Source organism: Zonotrichia albicollis, chromosome 13, assembly GCF_047830755.1.
Source record: "Zonotrichia albicollis isolate bZonAlb1 chromosome 13, bZonAlb1.hap1, whole genome shotgun sequence".
NCBI lineage: Eukaryota > Metazoa > Chordata > Aves > Passeriformes > Passerellidae > Zonotrichia > Zonotrichia albicollis.
The window spans coordinates 1,470,858-1,495,431 of record NC_133831.1 but is presented as its reverse complement, the minus strand read 5'-3'; the positions used below and the strand labels follow the sequence as shown (position 1 = coordinate 1,495,431).

The window sequence follows — 24,574 nt, the reverse complement described above, 5'->3', positions numbered from 1 at the left end:
CAGGAGCTGATCTGGTTGATCAACCTAGTGCCACAAAGGAAAACAAGAGGAAAAGCAAGGTCTGCCTTGACAGAAGGCACCCTGAGCTGCACCCATAGAGTGGGGAGCTCATTCCCACCTGAAGAATGGAGAACCAGAGCCAGAGCTTCATCCCACACTGCTGGAAAGGATGGTGGAGACCTTGGCTGTGAGTCAGGAGCAGAGAAAAGGTGCCAGCAGGAGGAACAAGCCCCTTTATAACCATGTCAGTGCGCAGCTGAGCCCACCATCCCTAGCGCTCAGCTGGGCTCCCTGGGGATGAGGATCTGCAGGGCCCAACCCCACTGGCTGCAGTATTTTAAAATACAATTTGACTAGAGGGGTGTAATGCTGTGTGACAGCCTGTGGTCCAAATCCAGGTGCTCTCCCTACCCTTGTGGGCCAGACCCCACAGCTGTGCCCTGATGTGTAAAAGCAGCTCCTTCACAGAATGGCCACTGGCTCCCAACGTGCTGTGAGAGGAACCCAGAGGCTTCATCACAAACAACCATCTCCATGTTAAAAGTGAGTTATTCAGAGCAAGATCAATTTTCAAGTCCAGACCGTTCATTTCCCACGAAATAGAAAGAGCTGGAGGAGGGAGGACGGGGGAGGAAGGCTCTGGCCAGCCCTCCCCTCCCGGAGCTGGGGCCAGGACACTCTGCAGACAGCGCTGATAAAAGCTCTTGTATTAAGGAAAAAGCCATCATTGATAGATTTTTGGTTCACAGAGACACAGCACACTGCAACCTCTCCCTCTGCATGTTAAGGAGGTGATGAGGGGGGAGGAGGGAGATTTATGGCAGCTCCCATCATAAAACGACCTGGTTTTCTGCGCAGCCCTTCCCAGATGGCTGCTGCACACGGGGAGTTTCTCAGGGTGATCTGAAGGCTGCTGTGTGCCAGGCTCTGCACACTGTACCGGCATTATGGAGCCCAGCGAGGAAGGGAGAAGCTCTGACATTCACTCTCTCCCTGGTTGCTAGGTGAGAACAGTTTCTTACTATTTTAGTAAAAGGACTGAAATGACACAGGCAAAGAAAGCCCCGCTGCAGCGCAGCCCCTGCGAGCCCCAGCTGCACACACCGGAGCCAGCCAGGCCCGGGGAGCGGCACAAACACCACTGTGGGCTGCAGATGCCCTTTTTAATAAGGCAGCAATTTGCTTCTCACGGATCCCCTGGCCAGCCTGGCCGAGCTGGGACTAACGAGCCCGTTCCCATGCCGTGTCACTCCAAACACTCCAGCATTAGGCAAGCGGCAGCCGGCTCCGGGAGAGGATGGTTTGGGTCAGCTGATTCATCAAGCATTTTCTAACCTACTAATTAGCGTCACGTAACAACCTCGGGGGATTAGAGAGGAGTTTGAAGCTCCAAGGCCAGCTCCTGCCAACCATACTCACGCTGGCCCTTGTCCACCACAGCACCTCCCTGGCCGGCCACAAGCCCCTGGAATCAGCCCTGGGCACCAGGAGAGCCCTCAGAGCCCAGGAAGGTTGAGATGCACAGACCAGCTTGGAGAGCTCGTCGGGTTCCTCCCTCCCTTATTCCTCCAAGAGCACTCAGGGGAGGAGATGGACACACAGGGAGAGAAGTGGACAAAGAGGAAGGGACTGGAACACACAGGGAGGGAGCTGGGCACCCAGGGAGGCAGTGGGACCCCAAAGAGAGCAGGGCTCCCAGCTCTGCTGGAGACCACCAGCTTTGACCCAGCCTCACTCAGCCCTTCCCAGCTCCAGGGAGAGCTGTCAGAGACCAAAATTATCTCAGCATGCTCTTGAGATTTGTACTGAGCCCCAACTCTCCCTGCTGATGACTAAAGGCCTGGAAACCACAGCTGCACCTCGAGCCAAGGGACTCAAGTGACAGCGTGCCATCCAGCTAAGGAACCCATCCTGAGGAGCAGCGGGCACAGGGCATTGTGCTCTCAGTGCCCTCCCAGCTGCTCTGCAGCAGCGTTCCCTGTCCCCCCGTGCAGCAGGACCTGTCGGTGTGGCTCTGTGGAGCAGAGCCCGGGGCAGGTGGGGAGTGCCCGGCCCCGCGCCGGCACTGCTGCCGTTGAGTCAGCCGTGACTCAGCCGCGGCTCAGCGCCGCAGCACCAGCACCCGTGCCCACCTCTGCTGCCAGGTCCTGCCCAGCAGGAGCGTTCCCCTCTCCCTGCTGCTGCTCTGTGGGTTTGTGAGTGCCACAACCACCCGGTGCTGCCGGTCTGAAGCCCCCTCCCAGCACGGGGAGCTGCAGGCAGCCTGGCACGCTGCTGGGAGGGAGCAGAGCTGGCTGGGCTCGTTCACAGGCTGCCAGGCAGCACGTAGGCTCTGGGCAGCGCCCGTGCATGCGGGGAGATGCCACACCAGGGAAGGAGAGGGAAGGAGGAGAAGTCTGAGGCACAGAGATGCTGCTCCCACAGCGCTGGAGCTGTAACATGCACAGTCTGGAGGCTCACAGCTCAATGCCATTTTTTTTTTCCTAAAGACAGTTCATTTAGTTAACTCTGAGGAACCTGAGAGCCAGAATTGTTGCTCTAGAAACCATTTTGAGGAAGATTCTTTTAAAAGATTTAGCTCTGAACCAACTGTACCCAAACCATGGGCTCAGCACAGTGCTGGCCAGTAGTGCTTCTAGGAGCCCACAGAATCCTGGAATGGTTTGGGTGGGGACCTTAAAGCTCATCCAGTCCTACTCCTGCAATGGGGGGACACCTTCCTCTATCCCAGGGTGCTCCAAGCCCTGTCCAGCCTGGCCTTGGGGACATCCAGGAGCAGCCACAGCTGCTCTGGGCACTTGTGCCAGGCCCTCAGCACCCTCACAGGGAGAATTCCTTCCCAATATCCCACCTACCCCACAACCATCCTGTAGCAGCAGCTGCTGCCCCACACCTGGCCTGGGCAGGTTGTGCTGCCCTTGCACAGGAGACAAACCCACCTCTGATGTTCCTCACCCCAGCTATGGAGCACCTACGTCAAGGCTGAGCCAGAGCCATCCGGGAAAAAAGCAACACACACCGTGCTAAGGAAAATGAGTCACTGCAACACATCAGGATGAGGATCCACGCTATTGTTTAAACACTTGAAGAGGAGAAAAATACCCCACTAGAGGCAAGGAGAGAGCTCAGCTAGCTCCCACGTCCTTACAGCTGAATTCCACATGGCTGTGGAACATCCTGGCACGCCCCCTCATGCACACACAGCAGCCCGTGGACACAGCCTGGGAAGCAGGAGCGCGTTACATAAAGCAGCCGGGGTCAGCGATGGTGCAATCCCACTTCTCTGAGGGCTGAGGAGCACAGCAAGCAGCAGCAGCCTCCCCCTGCTGCAGGAACATGGGGAACACAGCAGCCTCTGTTCCAGACAAAAGCCTGTCCTGTGTGTCACACCTGTGTCCTCAGCCAGGTGTCACTGATGGCACCAGCACAGACCCGGGGGCACCTCTCCACCCCACAATGTGCAGCTTCTGAGCACCACAAACACGTCTGTACCTGCCTCTACCTCGAGCCAGGCCAAGGACCACACAGGCTTGAAACACCCCACAGTTGCAATGGGGTGGTGCAAGAGCAGAGCAAGGTGCCAGGAAGTCTTCTCCTATCTCCACTAAGTCTTTTCCCACCTCCAGCATCTGATTCTTGCTGAACGATGACAGGGATGAGAAACAGGCTCCTGCTAAGCACCAGCCTGACTGTGCACACTGATTGCTGCTGGGATCTCCAACCCAGTGGCTGAGTCACTTCCTCCCCAGTCCCCACCAAACAGGTTGCCTGCACCTCCCATACACCTTCCCAGAGGTTGTGAGAGCCCAGTTTGTTTTTAAATGGGTGCCATGAACCCCTCTGGGTCTCCTCTGGGAGCTGGGCTGCTGCTGCCCCTCAGCTCACCCACTTCCCCAGGAAGGATGAGCTGTGGAGAGGAAGAGGAAGAGCTCTGCAGAGGAAGGAGAGGATGTGTCTGAGATAAGAGTCACACAGCTGCAAAAGCACAGGAGTACCAGGGGAGCCCTGGGCAGGGGGGTCTCATGGGCTGCTGCTCCCACCCAGCAGCCACAGCCTCTCCCAGCAGCTCTCTCTCCTCTCCTCTGCATTTGGTTTCCTTCTCACTGCTGCCAGTGCAAACATTTCCAACATCTCTGCAGCCAGAGAGAGCCTGGAGCTCTGGGAAAAGCAGATCCCTGTCGTGACATTCCAGCTGTCACGAGGGTCAGACAGCCACGCAACGAGTGTGGGCTTCAACTCTCAACCCAGCACAAACACCCTTGGCAAAGAGCAGCTCCAGCTCTGCTTCATCAGCTCTGCCTGGCCCCAGTCACACCCCAAGGAGACACCCCAGCAACACAAAACCTTGCCAATGGCCAACACATTGAAGAGAACTGATGAACATTTGGAAACTCTGTCCCCAGACAGGGAGTTCAGGAACACAAACCCATGGAGACCCTGGGCCACCCTCAGGACATGTCACCACCACGTGTCCTGCCCCTGGAACAGCCCTCACAGCTGCAGTGGCACTCCTGGCCCTCCCAGATGTGCCCTCCTGGCTCCTGAGGCAGAGGAGACACATCCCTGGCCCCCTGCCAGGCTCACCCCACACACAGCACCACCAAACACAGCCCTTGGGCCATTTGCCAGCACGTTCCCAACTTTCACCCCTTTTATCTCTTTACACAACCACTGAGCTTTATCACAACCATTTCCAAATGCACATTTCTTAGGGATGTACAGTAAGGACCCACACAAATCTCTGCCCAGAAATCCACAGCTGAATACCAATACCATTTTCTCCATGCTCAAAGCTTTGTGACAGCTCTTCCCAACTGCTAACAAATCCAACAGCCCATCCAGGAGCCTCATGCACCAGCCACTCTTCTGCTACAAGACTGACCTGCTTGACCAGATTCTACTTGCTGATTTTCCTTTGAAGACTACTCAGCTTTAGTCCCTTGTTTTCCAAGTTCTCACAAGCAGGCCCTGCTCCATGGCTTGTCCCAGCCACAGTTCCTGAACTGGGGTAATCAGAACCAAGGAAAACAGACAAGAGCTGAAGGAATGGGGGATCTCCTGACACAGCCATGGCTTTGTCCACCTACAAACATCACTAAGAACAGATGTGGGGCAGAGCAGCTCTCCAGCCCCTTGTCCACGTGCCTCTCCCTTCAATTAAAAACCACAGGGAATTTGGTGCAGCATTTCCCTGTGGATTGGCTGCACTCTGGAGCCTGTGTGCCCCCCAGCAGCCGGGGTTTGAGGGTGGGATGAGGCCTTGCTGTACCTGTATCCGAGTCCTTTTGATCTCCATTGGTTCCGACAGTGAAAGGCAGCTTGCGTTTGGTCGCTCGCTCTTTCACCTCTTTGCCGCCATCGCTCCGGTCCAACTTTGGAGTCTTGGTTAGAGAAACTTTATCTTTATCCTGCAAAGAAAAGAGACCCAGGTCAACAAGAGCCTTCTCCACACTGTGCTCACCTGATTCCCCCAATCCTGCACAGGCCTCATGCAACATCCCTTCCCTTTCTGCTGTGGGTTTGCCAAGGCAGCCTCCACCAAGACACAAAGCTCCACCAGCACCAGAGGAAGAGTCAGGGCAATCAGGGCTGCTGTGTGGTGCCAAATTCCAACCAATTCCTGTGAAAAACGAAGCCAACCCTTTGTGTGAAGCTGAGGATGCACACAGCTGTGGGCACAGAGGGAAGGCAGACTGGGTTGGGGGAATCTGAGGATTTCCAAATGCAACCACACCACAAGAAAGACCCATTCCTGCTTTGTATCAGGCCTGCTTGTTTGGGCTGGTTTGGATTATAATACGAAGAAGAAATGCTGTGAACTGCTCAACAGCAGGGAGAGATGAATGAATTTTGAATGAACATCCCAAACAAAAGTTACAGAAACTGAGACAGGTGAGATTTTTCACCTGACCAGGGAGAGCTGGTTCCCAGCTCAAACTCCACGAGCCCAGTGTGCCAGGAATGCACAGCCCCAGGTCATGCCCTGTGTTTTTGTATGTGAGGAACAGAATTATTTACAGTGAGCAGTTCTGGACAGACCACTGTGCCCCTGCCTGAACAACAAGGGCAGCACAAGCAGCTTTGTCACAGACCTGATTTCAACAACCCAGCAAAACGCAGACTCTACGCTTGAGAGGCAGAGTGAGATTAAACACAAGAACCTCAGCACACAAAATCATGCCAGAGCATGGCTGGAAGCTCAGAGGAGCCAACCTAGAGCATTCCCTTGTTTAGAGAGGCACAGTCCCTCAGCCTGGCCCTGGCAGGTGCCCCAGTGGCAGCAGTCACAGGACTGCGGTGTCACCGTCACCGTGTGCGTCGCTCCTTCCCCCTTCCGTGCCTGTCTGCAGCCCAGAGCTCACCCACAGAGGAGAGAGCAGCCCCCGAGCTGCCCCAGGGGATGAAGGAAATGGGCTGGGGAATCCCTTTTTTGGTAAAGCCAGAGAAACAAACCTGCCTGACAGGGCTGTGTGGTGGGAGGCAGCCAAGGCACGCTCGGAGCCCCGGCGAGGCCGGCCCTGCTGGAGAGCACGGCCCTGCAGCCACGGGACAGAGCCCCACAGCCAAAATAAACACTCCAGCATTTCCTCTCAGCCCTCCCGATTGAAAAGCTTTTGCTTTTTATGCTTTCTGAGGTGAACAAAAATAGTTCCAACTAAAAAATGATGCCACTTCTACTGCTCTGAGGTGGCAGTGAGGGCAGAGGGCTTCCATCAGCTGCCAGGAATGTCACGTTGTGAGCAGGTACCCTGCTCTGTCCTAGTTCTACAATTCTATGAAATATTTTATCAAAGGAATAAAGTAAAATGTGTATATTGCCTGAAAAAAAAGCCACCAAATAAATAATGCACTTTTTTCCAGAGTGGCCATTCACAGTCTGAACTTTTCCTTACATCTACCTGAATAAAAGGCATCTCTGAACACTTCAGACAGGAGTCTCTGAGGTTCCTCCAGGGTGAAGCAGTCAGGGCACCAAGGCTGTCAGAGTTCAAGAAGCATCTCAGTGATGCTCTCAGACACACAGGTAGGTTTTCTGCTGGATTAATGCTGCCTGGGATCTCCGTGCACTCACTCAGGAGTGAGAAAAAGGGTAGGACAGGTAAAAATACAGCTCATTACAAAAGTCTGAATCATGGAATTGTTTGGGTTGGAAGGGACCTCAAAGTTCATCATGTTCCAAGCCCTGTCCTGGGCAGGGGCACCTTCCACTGTCCCAGGCTGCTCCCAGCCCTGTCCAACCTGGCCTGGGACACTTCAGGGATCCAGGGGCAGCCACAGCTGCTCTGGGCACCTGCGCCAGGACCTCACCATCCTCACAGGGCAGGATTCCTTCCCAATACCCCATCTAACCCTCCCCTTTATTAGTTTAAAGGCACGTTGCTAAAATCTCCCAGTGGGAGGAGAGGCAGAGCAGAGGAGCCATGAACAAGCCCTGTGAGAGCAGAGGGGAGCCCAGCGTGGCCCTGGCAGTGCCCATGTGAATCCTGGTGCTGGGCAGGCTCGGGCAGAGCTCCCTGTGCATGCACCCCAAGGCTGGAGCTGCTGCTGCAGCCAGCTCAGCACAATCCTGCACCAGGCAGCCACGGCGCCGCTTTGAAGATCCATTCCCACAGCAGCACCACCATAACCTTTCCCACTAATTGGAGCAAGGAAGATCCAGACTTTGCTTCCCCCTGGAAAGCAGAGACCTGCTGGGGATGCCTGCAGCACTGGGTGGAACATCAAGGCAGCTGGAGAGTTCAATTCCTGAAAGTTTTCCTTTTCTTACTTTAAGCTTTACTTCCCTAATTATTTCCAATTCTGTAATGAAGAATGTCGTCCTTTACTCGAGTAAAACCTGGTTTCATTTTTAGGCCTTCTCATGTTTAAAGTAAGCTCAGACTCATTGGAATCAGGTTTCACAAATGGAACAAATCCAAATTAGAATCACAAAATCCTGGAATGGTTTGGCTTGGAAGAGACCTCAAAGCTTATCTCATCCCAACCCTTTCTGCCACAGGCAGAGACACCTTCCACTAGATCAGGCTGCTCAGAGCCCCATCCAGCCTGGCCTCAACACTGCAGAGACACCTGTATGAACAGCCCTGTGTGAGAGCTGGGGCTCTCCAAGGCAGGGAGAGGGGTTTGGGGATGGGGAAGAGTCGAGAGCTCAGCAGCAGCAGCAGCAGCAAACTCCCCTTTGCAGGTGTTAATGCAAGACGCTTTGGCAAAGGGCAGGGAGCAGCCGTGAGTGCAGAAAAAATCCCCTCTTGCCACATCACACTTGCAGGAGAGTTACTGTATGAGTAACAACCCACCTTGAGCTCCTCTTGCAAAAGTGAAACGGAGCACCACAAGCTGCTCTCAGCTGCTGTGGTTGGAACACAGACCCACCAGGAACCGGCCCCAGCAGCCACCCAGGGTGAGATGCTGCAGGGTGGGGATGGAAGGGCTTCTCCCATCAGCACCACAGACCCTGATACCAATCTGCTCAGGGCACTTGTGACACACAGCCTGGCCGAGGGCCAGTCCTCAGAGCAAAAACAATCCTGTGGGGTTTTCTGATGCAGATTTCTGCCAGACAGAGCCATTGAGATGGGGCTCTGAGCAACCTCAAAGATGAGCTCTAAGGTCCTTTCCAACCCAAACCAGCCCATGATTGTATGATCTACAAAGCCATGCAAAGAAATCTGTATTTCCAGCTGCGTCACCCTGCTCAGACAGAGCCTGACTCGCAGCCCAGTGCTTATGCAGAGACTTGCACTGCCAGCCATGGAAATCCCCAAAGCCCTTTGTTCTCCAAAATGAGCTCCCAGCATTTCGGGTTGTGATGTCAGTAAAAATTAGGCAGCAATGAGCAAAACCAGCCCGGGCAGCCTGGCAGGAGAGGCCCAGGAGGGCTCCAAGGCCGGTGCCCCAGGCCATGCCCACGTCAGACTCCTGCTGTGGGCAAACAGCCCTCGCTGCACAAAGCAAATGCTGCCACAGAGGGACTTTCCCTGCACCACTGCCTCTGTCCTGCCTCTGCAGAAGGTTCCCACCCCGTACCACAGAAAGGAATGGACTCAGTTTTACCCAGAAAGCAACTGGATGTGGTGAAAACCAAACAATTCCCTAAATCCGGGCCCCTCGAAGCCTTCCCAAAGCCAGAGTACAACATAAGCACACACAGAATGCCAGAAAGTTTGAATTTGTGTTGTTATCAATGCTACAATGAAACATGGAGGTGACTGGAGCTGAAGCCCCATTCCTGTGAGCCTCAGGCACCAAAGTTTGTAAGAAATGTGAGCCAGTGATGAGCACGGGCTGATTAACTTCACTGAAATGTCATCTCTTCAGTCACCCAGACACCCCTGCAGGGTTCACACCCCAGTGGGTGACTCTGTGCTGGACACGGAGCCCAGCACTCACTCATCCAGCCTGGAAGGCCCTGACAGCACAACAGAGTCATGGAGATTCATGAAGAATCAAAAAATAAGAACCATGTTTCCTTTCCTGAAAAGGGGAGAAGGGGAAGGAGAAAAATCTCCATTTTTTTTAACCTCTGCCAGCTCCTACAAGCAAAAACCGGGGTAAGCGCTGCTCTGCTTGGTGCTCACTGCAGCAAAAATGCACTTTTGACTGTGCAAGAGGGAGCATTTCCCCATAAAGAGGCAAAGGCTGTGCTGAGCACACGGTGTAACCACGCAGCCAGGCCAGGCCCTCCAGGAAATGCTTCTGACAACTGATATAACCCTTGCTGTGGTGCTCTGCTCTGCCTCAGCCATGAGTAATCTCCTCCTGCTACAGGGATCTGTGGATCTAGACCAGAAAGGAGAATTATTCATATATGGCATGCAGATTTTTACAAAAGCCTCCAGGCTGAAGGGAGCAGGAGGAGCTCGGGGGCTGCCAGTGCCCGCCCCGGGCAGGCTTGTGCAGCCTTATAAGGGCTCCAGTAACCCTGGGAGAAACAGCTCCTCTTCCAACGGAGCACCCAACCCCTCAGACAGGCTCTTGAATCCTCCTCCCTCTCAGGGCTGCATCCCACTGGTTCCCAAGGCCCTCCCGTGGAGGGGCAGGGAGCAGAGAGCCAGGAGGGCCCTCCTTTAAGGAGCTCTGCAGCTGCACACAGCAGCACACAGCCTCTCCTCCAAGCAGGAGCCCTTGGAGCAGGGCAGCTCCCCTGGGAGCCCGGTACATGATGGAGCATGGAACTCAGGTGCAAAAGCTGGTGATCACAGAATCCTGAATGGTCTGGGTGGGAAGGGACCTCAGAACTCCTCTGGTTCCACCCCCTGCCATGGCAGGGACACCTTCCACTAGCCCAGGTTGCTCCAAGCCCCCTCCAGCCTGCCCTTGGACAATTGGGGGGCAGCCACAGCTCCTCTGGGCACCCTGTGCTAAGGTGTCAGCACCTTCACAGGGAAGAATTCCTTGCCTAGAATTCCATCTAAACCTGCTCTTTTTCAGCTCAAGGCCAGCCCCCTGTCCCCTGTGCAGCACCAGGACCCCCCTCCATCTGCCAGAGCTGCAGAGTCCAGGCAGGTAAAGCCTGTTTAATGCTAAACCAACCACTGATCCTAAGGTGCCATTAAGAGGAGAAGGCTCGGTTGGCATCACTTTGCCACGCTCTCCCCGTGCCCATGGCGGGTCCCTGAGCCTGACCCAGGCTCTGCCCTCCCTTCTCAGCCTGCCAGGGCAGCTGTGCCAAGTCCCAGCTCGGGCCTTTGAACGTGTTGACAAAGGCAAGATAAATGCGAGGCAGCGCTTGCTGACAGGCAGGTACAACAGCGTCTGCAGGGAGGAGGTCGAAGTGCTTTTCCCCTGAGTCACTGCTCGAGCTCAGCCTCAGAATTAACCAGAAACGGGGCAAAAGCCACTCAGGCTGAGCTCAGCTCAGCCCCTGCAAGACAAGGCCTGTGAAAAAGCCAGAAGTGAAGGAGCAGCAGCCCTGCCCTGTCCCCTCGGTGGCACTGGGAAGGGAGCAGGAATTGTGTCCCAGTTATTTAGGCAGCAGGAGATAACTGCGCTTCCCGGCGTGCCCCGCGCCGCTCGCCAGACCTGCTCTGTAAATAACACACAGCTCTGAGCTGCCCGAGTGCACGGCATAAAATGGGAGCTGATTCATATTCCAACTGAGCCTCTCCTCCCCGAGCACCTGCGCCAGCATTAAGCCTCTTACCCTGTATTTACATACCCTGCTCTGCCAGGGCAAAGGCTGGCATCCCCCCCATGCTGCCGGGCAGCTGCTCCCCCTCCAACATCCCTGAGCCCAGAGCTGCCCCTCCTAGAGCCCCACAGCACTCCTGCACCTGCAGTGACACACAGAGGATGGGGCAGATGCCACCAAGGTGCTCCATAACCAAACCCCGGCGGGATTTTCCTGCTGGTTATTTTGTATTTCTCTCATTTTGTCAGTAACACGAGCTCAGTCATACAAGGAGTTACTGCCATCACTGCAGGGGAAGTGACGGAGCTGGGGCTCACCATGCTCAGCCTCAGCTCCCGGGCCTGGCAGAAACTCCCAGGGGAATGCTGAGAAACTGGAGCAGGGAGATGAAAGGGGAGTGGATGGGATTTGTTCCTTAACAGAATTCAGTAGATGTAGGTTTTCATGTTTATTTCAAGGTAACATTTGCAGTTTTCTGCACAGCTATTGACTAGAAATGACTGATACTGGGGGGGGGGGGGGGCGGGGGGGGGGGGGAAGCTGAATGAGAACAGACTGGGCTCATGCCTGGAGCAAAATGGGATGAAGAGGAGAAGTGTGAAGGTATTTACCCTTAAACTCAGATTTCATCTCAGCAGTTTCACCTAAGCCACGCCAGAAACCAGACAACACCTCGGATCAACTCTCAGAGCAGCAATTTCAGCAGAGCAGCTCCCAGGCCTGGTCCAGCAGTGCTGCTGGGAAAGCCAGGGCAGCCGTGCTGACAAGGACCTGCATTTCCACCCGGAGGAGGAGAAGCTCCTCCCTCACCCAGCACACACTTGCACCATCACCACATCACTCAGCTCTCCACAGCTGAGTGCAGAAACCCCTAAAAACACACAGAACTTGCAAAAAAGAATCTTCCAAAGCAGCATGCTCAAATCTTCCTGCTGCTCAGCTGACTCGGGCCCGGGTGAGCACAGCAATTTCTGGGAAGGATTGCAGTAACAGGGGAATAAACCCAACCCCATCAGCTGGCAGAGCACCAGCACACCAGTGTAAATGCCCAGGTAAGATCCCAGGGCAACTCCTGCCATGTCAAACAATGCCATGGCCTCACAGCTCCAGGCTCAAAGAGCAGCACCCAAAGGAGGGCAGGTGGCCCAGACACTTTACCTTTTTCCCCGTTTGTTTCTCCACCATGTCGTTGCTGAGAGAGAAATCTTCTGACTGTGGTGTTTTAGAACACCCACCCTTGGGCATCGTTCTGCCTTCCTTACTTGATCTTCATTTATGCTGCCATCGCCTCATCATCAACCGTCTGCAGGAGAGAGGAGAAGGGAGGTCAGACATCTCAGAGGGTCTCTCCATGGTGGGGGGAAAAACAAGGATAAACCCCCTCCCAACCCCTGCATGGCAACACCAGCATGGCAGAGCAGCCTCAAATGAGGAAAATGAATGAGGTGTCAGGCTCCTGCCACCTTCCCTGAGAGTAACAGAGGTGCTGCAAGGAATCACACAGAATCACAGCCTGGAAAAGAGCTCCCAGAGCACTGAGTCCAACCTGGGCCCAATCCCAGCCTGAAACCAGCCCAGAGCACTCAGTGCCACATCCAGGCCTTCCTTGGATGACACACCTCCAGGCATGAGAACTCTGCCATCTCCCCAGGCAGACCCTTCCAATGCCTGAAAATCCCTGCCATGAAGAAATTCCTCCTGGTGTCCAACCTGAACCTCCCCTGGCACAGCCTGAGGCTGCTTCCTCTCATCCCATCACTTGTTTCCTGGGAGAAGAGGCCAACTCCAAAGTGGATCCTGCAGCTGCAGACACAGCTTGTTTCCCATGCAAGCAACAGCCCAGAAGGGATCAAATCCCACCAAAGAGCAACAGCCCTGCTGCTCTTCATGCACAGCATCCCCCCAAGGGCACGTACAGCCTGCTGCAGTGTGTCCTGAGCAAGGAACACACGGACACAGCCCAGGCTGGGACTGCCCTGCACCCCAGTTTGCCACACTGAAATCCCAGACACACCTGCAGAACCAAACCAATTACAAACCCTCCATTCAAGATGCACTTTCTGAACGTGCTGCCATTGTGAGGCACGAGCAGGGAGTGTGGAGGGCTCGGTGTTCAGGACTGGTTTGGCACAGCCCCTCACCCTGCCCTGCACCTTGGCCTGGCAAAGCCAACCTGGAGAGGACAAAGCTCCTGCTCCTCCTGGGTTGCCTGGTTACAGGGCTGGGAAGACAAGTGCCATGTGAAATACAGCTGGAGCAGAACACCAGCTGCAGCCACAGCCCTCTCAGGTGAACAGGAACATCTCCTCTCCCCACACCAGAGGCTGCAGAGCATCAGTGCAGTGAGATTTCTGTGAGGAGTGACCCCCCAACAGCAGCTGGGCTCCTGGCCTGAGGCTGGAGTGGCACAGACAGGAACTTCTCCCAACATAATTGTCACCTGCCAGCTCTGAATTGCACCATTTACCATTTACAGCAGCAGCTCTGCAGAGCTACAACTGCAGCAAATTGTCCAGGGAGAGGGGAATTCTCAGAGAGGAGAGACAGAAGTCTTGTATTTAAAAGTTTTCTGGAAATCCCTTCAAAATTTCTGTTCCATTTACGCCTCAGAGACAGAGACCTTGGGACACTCTGGGTTGGTTTTTTTTGTTTGGTTTTTGGTTGGTTTTTTTTTGTTTGTTTTGTTTTGTTTCTAAAGGTGGTTCAGAGGCCCCAGCCCAGCCAAATTTGTGTGAAGCAGCACAAATTCCCAGACCAAAGCACCAGGCACAGATAGTGCTGGTGTTCCCAGCAGGAGACTTTGCTTCCCAAGGCAGCTGATTCTCCAGCCCAGCTCCTCTGCCTGCCTGTGGGAAAGCTGTTATCCCATATTTCATATCCTGCATTTAGGAACAAAACTCTGGGAACTGAGGAAACACCTCCTTGTGCCCCCATGCTGGACACAGGGCCAGCTGAGCTTTGGGACAGCCCAGCAGAGCCCACAGGGTCCCCTCCATGCTGCACATCCCTGCAGCCATGCCCAGCCCCAGCAATCTCCCTCTGCCAGGCATCATTAGCCAGCTGGGAACATGTCAGAATTATTTCCCCTCGGTTTCTCTTACAGGGGCTCATTAAGGTGCAGATCCAGGAGACAGCAGCATGTGCCTGGGAGGAGGCAGGAGCAGGGGACAATATTCCCTTCAATATTCACTGCAAATCTGAGAGGTGGAAATTCAGATGAAGTGTTGGGCGAGGGAAATTTATTTATATTAAATAAATTGGATATTAAACCCAAGCAGCTTCACCTCTGCTGATGGTGGGACCAGCCACGCTCTGCTCCCAAAACCAGCCCCACATCACTGCCAATGGATTCCCAAAAACACCGTGCCCACTCCCAAGCCTTTGTGGCTGCTTGTACCAGGGTAGGCACCTATTCACGTGGAGCTTCCAAAACCTGTTTAACTGAGAAAAGGCCAGACGGATGCCAGATTAATTCTGCGCCCCTTCTGTTCGCGGAGCTGACTCATTACACTTGGAAAGCCGGCTGCCTCTCCGGGTAAACACAGCCCTGGCCTGTTCCACAGCTTGCAGGGAGTATCACATTTGCACAACAATTACCGACAACGACGCTGCCTTCCTTTCATTTTTAAGCACGTTTAATAAGTTTCTTTCATTTTTAAGCACGTTTAATAAGAGTCAGAGGGGAGGCACAGATTCCTGCCTGGAAGAGCCTTCCCCACCTCGAGACAGCATTTGCAGAGTGGCAAATCTAGGGCTGCAAAACCACAATTTGGCTTCAATCCCTCCTGGTTGAGGAGCTGGAAGAGCCACCCCCTTTCCAGGATGCCCCTCTCAAGCTCACCTCCCTGCAGGAGACAAGCAGCACCCTTCCTATTTCACAAACAATTAACTCAGCTCCTCGGAGCAGCCCATTACATGTGGCTGCACAATGCCAAGTGGGAGACCGAGTGAGCTCAACAGAATATAATCCCTCGTACTTCTCCAGGAAAACAAAGGAGCTGTTTACCCCTGGCCAGGGGCCAGCCCGGTGCACACCAGGCCCCCAGACCCTGCTGCTGGAGAGGCTGGATCCCACTCAGCCCCCTGGCAAAGTGGTGAACAGAGAGAGGGAGCCTGCCCTGGGATGGACTGGGCTGGGAATGGCAGCTCCTGCTGCTCCAGGATGGCTGGATCCAGCAGGGAAGGCTGTGGTGGTCCCAGCCCATGGAGCATTGCCAGCTGGGAGAGCAGGGCTGACACCCAGCCCAGGCACCCTGCTCTGGACTGGAGCCCCCAGGGCACCCCGAGCACCTCCCAGAGGATGGAGGAACAGGACTCTGGAACACCATCGGGAGCAGGGCTGAGCCATGAGGAATGAGGCTGGGAATGAATGGCAGGGCTCTGCAGAGCCAGCCCCGGGCACACACACCCACCCACCATCGTCCCCTGGCCCCTCACTGGGCCAAGGAAACACTGGAAAATGGTTTTGATTTTGCCCAGGGCATACCAAGTCCAAGCCACACACTGAGACCAAATATGTCCGTGAAGGACCTCAAAAGGTCCTGAAAGGGATGGAAGGGAAGAGGGTGCCCTCTGGCCCTTGGAGGGAGGAGGAAGAGGAGGAGGAGGATGAAAGCACTGCTGGCTCCAATCCCAGGCCATGTGGGCAGCCGGGAGGCAGCGTGGGAGCTGTGGCACCCATCAGCCAGGACTGCTCCCAGTGAAGGACACGGGCACACTGGGACAGGGACAAGGAACAGGGACAAAGCCCACAGACAGACTCCAGCCCTGCCACACAACTCTGGGCTCGACAGGAGAGAGCTCCTCATTAACCAACCCTATGGACATTTAAACTCCCCATCCCTGCCCCTCCTGCTCCATGGAACCAGTGAGCAGCACCCCAACATCCTCATCTGTGCCATGGGCAGGGACACCTTCCACCATCCCAGGGTGCTCCAAGCACTTCCAGCCTGGCCTTGGGCACTGCCAGCGATGGGGCAGCTGCTCTGGGCAGCCTCCCCACCCTCAGAGGAAAGAATAAAGAACATCTCCAGATGCATCTCCAAGGGGAATGACAGCCTTTCCTGGACCCAGCCCTCCTTCCCTGCCCTCCTGCAGAGCAGCCAAACTCCTGCCATTCAATGTGAAGCCACAACAAATGAGCTCATGCCCACGATCTGTGCACTGCAGCCTGCCTGCACCCCGCCAGCTTGGAGTAAAAAAGATTGTGGAGCCTTCTTTAAATGCCAGAATAGGAGGGAGCTGGCTGGAGGCTCCTGCCCGTGCAAACCCCCCGATGCAATTAGAGCCCCAGACATTATTTGCACAGATCCAACACATTTGTTTGGTCTGAAAAGGTTGGAATAGGAACAAGCCTGTGAAAAACGAAAATTTTAATACTTCAGTCTCCTTTTAAGGATGCTGTCTTAAATCTTTGAAAATTGCCTTAAATTAATAACTCACACCCACAATTTGACACTTGTCCCCCAGCTCTGGAAAGCAAAGGCAAAAAACCAAAAGCTGATGTCCTTCAATGCACAGAACCACTGAATCCCAGAAAGGTTTGGGTCGGAAGTGACCTCAAAGCTCATCCCATTCCACCCCCCGCCATGGGCAGGGACACCTTCCACTAGAGCAGGGTGCTCCAATCCCTGTCCAACACTTCCAGGGGTGAGGCAGCCTCAGCTTCTGAAAACCAGCACTCCCCCAGCTTCAGCCCAGCCCTGCTGCGTGCTCAGGCTGCTCCAGCACTGCCCTGCACCAGGCAATCCCCACCTGCCTGGCCAACACGAGGCACAGTCAGTGCCCAGAAGTGCCTGTGAGCAGCAGCAGGAGTGCAGCTTGGGGAACAAGGAACAATTGCTCTTTGTGCTCCAGATCAGCTCCGGAAGAGCGAAGTCCATGGCTTTCCACGGTGAGTACACACGGCCTGAGCAGCAGGAGCCCTGCAAACCTGCCCAGCAAACACAGGTGGCTTCCCCAGCACCTGACATGGGCAATCACAAAGGTCAGCTATTACTGAGATAGAGCAGAGTGAGGTGCTGATTCCCAGAGCCAGAACTCAGCCCAAGGAGGATGGAGTTCCCTGGAGGGCAGTCGGTGGGGCAGCACTGTCACCGTGGCACAGCTGGGCCCACCCTGCTCTCACAGCTCCACCATGTCCTCACCCTTCCTCACCCTGGGGGCCTGTTACCTGTTTGTTCCTGGCTTTTGAAAGGGAATGTCACTCCTTGTCAGGAGTTCTTAGAGATGACACATCTTTCTTCACCTCTTTGCTCGGCTTCTCCTTTCCTGTTCTCAGTCACTGCCTGGTCCCAAATAACTGTCCTCTCTTCCATATTTCCAAAAACATTTATTCCTTACCCCATATATCCTGACTTCCTGATATCCTGCAAGGACTGGCTTGGGCAAGGCTTGCTGCTCTCTCAAACACACAGCAGCCAAGTAAACTCACTAAGCTGGAACCACAGAATGCCAGAAGGGGACAGAAGGGACCTTAAAGCCCATCTCATTCCAGCCCTGCCACAAGCAGGGACACCTTCAGTACATCAGAGTGCTCCAAACCCTGGCCTTGGACACTTCCAGGGATGGGGCAGCCACAGCTGCTCTGGGCTACCTGTGCCAGGGCCTCACCACCCTCACTGTAACAAAATACAATGATCCTGCAGCCTAAGTTACTTAAATTAAACTGAATTAAATAATATTCCTGCATTACAGCAGCTGCTAGTATTTCAATCTTTTGTGGGATAGATGCCCCTTCCCAGAGTTCCTGAGGACCTACAGAAAACAACACAGTGGAGCAGCTGAGGCTGCACATGGATGTGCACCCAGGTCTCCAAGGATCACCATGAAGATGATGCCCCTGGCCTTGCTGGGCACCATGAACATCCAGCTCCCCATGGTTCTCCAGTATGGCACCACCACACAAACCCATCCCAGCTAAGGGGTCCAATTCAAACCACAACCCCACACCTGTGACCTCCCAGTGTCTCCTCCTGTCCCAGCAAGAGAGCAGTGGCCTCCAATTCTGACAACTCAACATATTTCTACTGCACCAAGTGTTGCTATTTAACAGGATTATATTTGGAAATTTCTGCTCAACCACACTGTGATTCAGAATCTTCCAGCTGGGACCATTCTCAGGAGACACAAAATCCAAAGGAGAAGAGCTCTGACAGAGCCCTGCACCCACAAGCAGCCACTCGCCTGTGTGGTTTCTCCGGGAGCAATTTTTCCCACAAACCCTTCCCTCAATTATCCCTCCACAGCTGCCTCTGCTATTGCTCCATTTCGGGATGCTGCCGATGATCTGGGTGCTGGCCAAGTTACAAAACTGCACTTTGAGTCAGAGCTCGGGGCTGTGGTCTGGGAGCAGGATTAGCTGTGATGTGGAAACCTCTGGAGCAGCCAGAGTGCTACAGGAAGGCAGCTGCAGTGCTGCTAGCCAGGCTGGGAAAGCTGATTATGACACTGCTGTCCTCTCTGGGATGGCTCTGCATCACCAGCCCAGATAAAACCTCATGGAGAGGGAGGACTCTGTTTCTCCCATCTCCTCTCAGATTGTGCTGGACACCATCAGGCTTCAGCCAGGGAAGAGCTGTAACCACATCTGCCAACACTGTCACTACCAGAGCTTCTGCACATCAACCTCCTTAAAACAGTGACCAACCCCACATGACCATTCCCAGTGCTGCTGCACAGGGGAGGAACAACACAGCCCAAACAGCCCAGCACAAAGAGAACAAGGGAGAAATGTGATGCTGCTGAGCTGAGATGTCCAAGGAGGACAAAGCCTTCACCTGCAGCTCACCAGGATGTGAGTTGGATCTTGAAGGTCCCACCAGCTGGGAAAGACAGGGATCCCCCCCACCCAGGGCTGCTTTATGCTGGCAGAATTTGAGCACCCCAGATCTGCAGAACCAGCTCCATTCCCAGGACAGCTTGGGGAGCTGGGCTCTGCCCCCCGTGCCCAGCACAGAGCTGTGGCTGTGGCTTCCAAGCACAGCTCAAGGGGTTTGGGAGCATCAGAAACGAGCCAGACATGATTTTCACAACAGAGAAACAAGGGAGCACAGACAATTCCTGACCATCAGGGAGCAGAGGGTGACAGATGCAGCAGCAGTGGCTGTCGGTGCCCTGGCAGTGCCCTGTGTCACCCACACCGGGGTGGCACCGGGGCTGGCAGGGGCTGCTGGCTCGCTCTGCTCTCTCCTTGGCCAGGTGAGCATCCCCCACACTCCCACCTGTGCATGTCCATGCTCCCAGTGCTGCCACCAGGGCCCTTCCCAAGGGAGGCTGCAGGACCAGCCCTGCTCCTGTGCAAAGCTGCTGGTGGCTCCAGCGAGCCCCATCTGCTGCTCAGCTGCACAGGGAGGGCTGGGGAAGGGAGCAGGACCAAGGACGTGTTTGGGCTCATTTTTGGGTGTTTGAACAAGCACAGGCATCACCATCCTGTGCCTCATCACTGACAGCTCTGTGCCTTGTTCACCCCTGGGCACTCAGAACTGGCTCTGACATAACAGAGCTGAACAGAGACCCGGCCCTGGGAGTCTGGGCTGCCTGAATTCCATAAATACTCCATATTCCCACTGTCCATCCTGTACATACATGTACACATGGACACACACACATTTAATGGACACACAGCCCCCAGTAAAACCCCACTGAGACTCACTCCTGTCCTGCCCAGTTTTTGATATCAGTGTGTTCACATCTAGGACAAGAAACAGCCTTAAATACAAACAAACCACATGACTTAAGCTCTTAAACCCAAGAGGAAATCACAAACAAGGACGTTCATTACATAAGAGAGAAACCAAAAATATTTTGCAAAAGATGCCATGACCAAACAGGGTCCTTCAAGTTGAGAGACCCTCAACTGAGAGCTCTGCAACACCAGCTGCCCCCCCAGTGAAATCCCTGCTTGAGCCTTGGGGGATTTGGACCAAGGTTTTGGGATGATTGTGTTTATATCTGGTTTCAGTCCGTGATGTTGCAACAGCCAAATAACATCTCCTCCCAGCTGTGAGCAGGAAAATCCATGGTAATGGCAGCAAAACATTCCTCATTCTCCCATTCTTGCACAATTTTTCCCAAGACCCTTCTTTCCATCTCAGCATCCTCGTGCTTCCTCCCACTGTGGGAACCTCAGAAATATTTTTGGTGGATTCAGGAACAAGGTACAGACAGAACAAATCTCACACAGGGGCCCTGAAGGCATCAGGCTTTGGGGAAAACCCAGCACAGAACTTCAGTGATTTCTTATTATTTGGGGTCTGCAAACCCAGGAGTTTTGTTTTCCTGTTTCTTCTTTCTCACTGAGGCCAGGGGCTTCCAGATTCCAGACTCACATCTGATCCATGCACAAAACACTTTGCAGCAGCACTGGCATTTGTTTGCCATGTTACTGTCAGCTTTTAAATGACAGGGCAACCACTGAATGGACATGGACAGAAGGCCAGGCTGAAATGGGCTTGGAGCAACCCGGCCGAGTGGAAAATGTCCCTGACCATGGCAGGGGGTGGGATAAGAGGAGCTTTAAGGTCCCTTCCCACCCAAACCGTTCCATGATTCTGTGAAAAGATTCACAGCTCCCATTAAACTGGAGTTCTGTAAGCATGGAAGGTGCTTGGGGAGATGAGGGAAAGCCTGGGTCGTGAGGAATTGCAGCCTTCAGCAGGGCAGCCCCGCTCCCAGGCACAGCACAGAGCAGCTCGGCACAGCGCCAGGGCCAGGCAGCACCAGCTCCATCCCCAGCTCCAGGCAGCCAGAGGGAGGGCAAGGAGGCACAGTGGGGGCATGCAAGGGCTTCTGTGCTCATTTCTGGCCTCACTCAGAGCTGGCTCCCCTTGTCCTCAGCAGCAGAACCGCCACCACACTTTCTGTCCCACTCCAAAAGCCATGGTGGCTCCCTGAGCCCTGCAGTGACACCAACACTGCATTTCCTGACTGTTTCAGCTCCTGGAAGCTGAGCTCCAGCTGGAGCTGTGCTGCTGACGACAGCCCATCACTGCTGACCGAGCTGTGGGACAGGAAAGGGCCTGCTGTGCTTCCATGGGGCTCTGTGTGCCACAGCCAGCCCAGCACACACAAACCCTGAGCTCCTCCAAGCAAACACACACTCTCTGGGCCAGGTGTACAGGGAGAAGCATCGAGCCTGTTACCTTCCCCACTTCTGCTCCTCTTGTTCCACAAGCCAAACCTCCTGTCCACTTTTCCCATTCCTGGTCCAGCACACAGTGACTCGGCTGTGGTGCCGCCAGGAGGCTCAGGCCCGGCTCAGCTCCATGCCAAGAGGCTCAGGCCTGTACCAGGAGGCTCAGCCTGGGCTCAGCTCCGTGCCAGGAGGCTCAGGCCAGGCTCAGCTCCATGCCAGGAGGCTCAGCCTGGGCTCAGCTCCGTGCCAGGAGGCTCAGGCCTGTACCAGGAGGCTCAGGAAGGGCTCAGGCCTGGCTCAGCTCCGTGCCAGGAGGCTCAGGCCTGTACCAGAAGGCTCAGCCTGGGCTCAGCTCTGTGCCAGGAGGCTCAGGCCTGTACCAGGAGGCTCAGCTCTGTGCCAGGAGGCTCAGGCCTGTACCAGGAGGCTCAGCCTGGGCTCAGCTCTGTGCCAGGAGGCTCAGGCCTGTACCAGGAGGCTCAGCCTGGGCTCAGCTCCGTGCTAGGAGGCTCAGGAAGGGCTCAGGCCAGGCTCAGCCCTGTGCCAGGACCCCGGCCAGCCACACGTCACAACCCAGGGGAAGGGGCCATCCTGGGCCAGGGACTGGCAGGGAGGTTTGGGCATGGCACAACCCTGCTGCTCATTTGTAAATTTGTGGAGAACTCAAAGCAACGTGAGTTCTCCACAAACCTGCAGCTTTCCAGCTCCCAAATCACACAGCTTTTGAAGGAGCTCTTTATATTGTACACAAAGACACAGGAACGCATTTACCAAAAAGGGTATGTTCTTCTATGGGGGAAACTCCATTTTCTCTGCAGAGCTCTTGCTGAAGGTGCCATGGGGAGCTGTAAGAACGGATCTGCTTTAACAGATTTTTCTCTAAGGACATGAATCCCCAAAAACAAAAACCTGAGAGCCCTTCCTGATCTTGAGCCCAGTGAAGTGACACCAGGCCTCTGACAAAACAATTTGCTATAAAGCTATTGCTTCAACACTGGCCAAAATCTGACAATACCCACAGAGGTTGTGGATCCTGCATCCCCAGAAGTGCTCAAGGCCAAGTTGGACACGGCTTGGAAGTGTCCAAGTGGAAGGTGTCCCTGCCCATGGCACAGGGTGGGACAAGATGAGCTTTAAAGTCCCTTCCAAACCAAACTTCTCCATGACTCTGTAATTCTAGGAATACCTGGAGCACCTGACCAGACATGTGCCATGGTGGGACATGTGTGGCCCTGCTGATGTCCCCAGCATCTCCCAAAAGGCAAAGCTGAGACAACACATACGTGTGGCAAACTGGGGAAAAGAACCCAACAGATTCTCTGCCGCCCCCTTGTCTTCCCTAAAAAGCAAGGTCTGTCTCCCAGCTGCCTGCTGGATCCGCTGCCTCCCCCAGGCTCAGCAGCCCGGGGTGAACACGCAGCACTCGGGAGCAGAATTTGGAGAGGGAGGGATCAAAGCCAGGCTTTGTGACCCTGGCAGGGGGAAATAAGCTGGGAGTGACAGGAACCTCTACTCCAAAAGCAACCCAAAGCCAGGCTGCAGCCACACCAAAATAACACATCAGGGGATGCATGGAGCCAAGCCCTGGGCTTGGATGCAGGATGCAGGATCATGAGGATCCAGGTAGGAATGGAACAACAAGAGCAGTACTGTTTACTGCTGGTCCCCCAGGTCTGTGCCAGGCCAAGGTGGCACACCTGGCACGCAGCACAGGCAGTGCCAGCAGGATCACAGCAAGCAAAAGGGAACCACAGCCTGGAGAGCTGAGCACAGCCAGCTCTCCCTGTGATCTGAGGGCTGAACCTTCTCACAAACCAGACTGGAATCCTGGCAGAAGCTGGCTCAGGAGCACACAGCCACACTGAGCTCCCCCTGCACCTGAGGGCAGATGCTGCTGGTGCCCACAGAGGGCTCAGCCCCAGGGGCCTCAGGAGCAGGACAGGAGTGCCAGCCTTTGGCAGAGTTTTGTGCTCTGGGCTTGGTCCTTCACCTGTGTGGTGAATTAGGGCACAGAAAACAACCCAACCACGTCTTGTCCCAAAGTGATTTTGCCCCCTAGCCAAGGTGAGAGAGATGGGAATGTCAGAGCTGTGGTTCCCAAGCAGTGCACAGTGAAGCTCTTCCACCTCTCCAGAGAATCTCACAGACTGGGCAGCTCCACCAGACACCTCCTGACTGAAACCTGCCCAGCAGAGCCTGGCCAGCTCTGGGAGCACTGCCCTGGTTCACATACCCACACCTGGGCTGGGGGATACAGCACTCAGGACTTAGAGCAACAACAAAATATCTGAATTCACCAATGGGCTCCACGTGATCCCACCGCGAGCTCCACAACCTGCAGGAGCAACACAGGAATTTCCTCCTTGGGCTGCTGACCTACTAAACTGCTTGGAATCAGCAGCATCAAACACTGCACGTCGGAAAGGGGTTTAACGGGCTGGAAAGGGCTTTTACAGCCTGGGAGGGCTCTCGGGAGCTGCTCCCGTGGCTGGCAGAGCCCAGCTCCCTCGGGCTGTGTTTGCCCAGGCCAGCAGCCGCCTGCCCCGGCTGTGCAAACAGTGGCCCCGGGCCCCGCGCAGTATCGCGGCAACGTGGCTGGAGCCGGCTTTGCAAACTCACCAAGTGTGCAAATTAATTTCGTTATCCGCTCTTGCACATCATGAGGAGGGAAAACAAATAACCTGCCCGAAAGTACATTCTAGTAATTATTAACAGGGCGTCAGCAGAGCCCTGGGGAGCAGAGGGAACAGGCCGGGAGCAGGGCCTGGCACTGCCTGGCCGGAGCGCTCCGCATGTCGGGACTCCGTAAATCCAAACCCAGCCTCGTGTGCCTCTGCTCCCTGCTCAGCCCCAGCAGTCTCCACACGCCTGGCTGCACTTACACCTTCTCCCAGCAGTAAAACCATCCCAGTAACTCACCAGCAAAGCTCTTGGCTTCCATTTGCTTTTGCTTTCACGGAATCATTGAGATTAGAAAAGACCTCCAAGACCAGCAAGTCCAACCCGTGACCAATCCCCACCCTGTCACCAGACCAGAGCACTGAGGGCCATGTCCAGGCACCCCCTGAACACCCCCAGGGATGGGGACTCCTCCACCCCCTGGGCAGCCCCTGCCAATGACTGACAACCTTTTCCATGAAGAAATTATTCCCAATGTCGATCCTGAGCCTCCCTTGCACAAAGTCTCTCTTCCCCCCACAAACACTCTGCAGCACTCTGAGCTGTCAGGGCTGTACACAAACCTCCTCTGGCAATGACTAAAACCCAGGTGTGCACTGAGTGTTCTGATTCCTATTTTATTTTACAAT

The 24,574-nt window shown here is 54.8% G+C and overlaps 1 protein-coding gene across 5 annotated transcripts in view; it reads right to left on the bottom strand.

The window, feature by feature from the left end:
• Positions 1–24,574, bottom strand: part of ANKRD11 (ankyrin repeat domain containing 11) — a 129,436-nt gene that overhangs the window by 19,749 nt on the left and 85,113 nt on the right. For all 5 annotated transcript variants that reach the window (XM_074550714.1, XM_074550718.1, XM_074550715.1 and 2 more), the window contains exons 3-4: positions 12,290–12,434; positions 5,270–5,408 (exon numbers count right to left, since the gene is read on the bottom strand). In XM_074550714.1, the coding sequence (XP_074406815.1) occupies positions 5,270–5,408; positions 12,290–12,376 (226 nt within the window). In that variant the 5' untranslated portion in view covers positions 12,377–12,434. The remainder of the gene's footprint in view (positions 1–5,269; positions 5,409–12,289; positions 12,435–24,574) is intronic.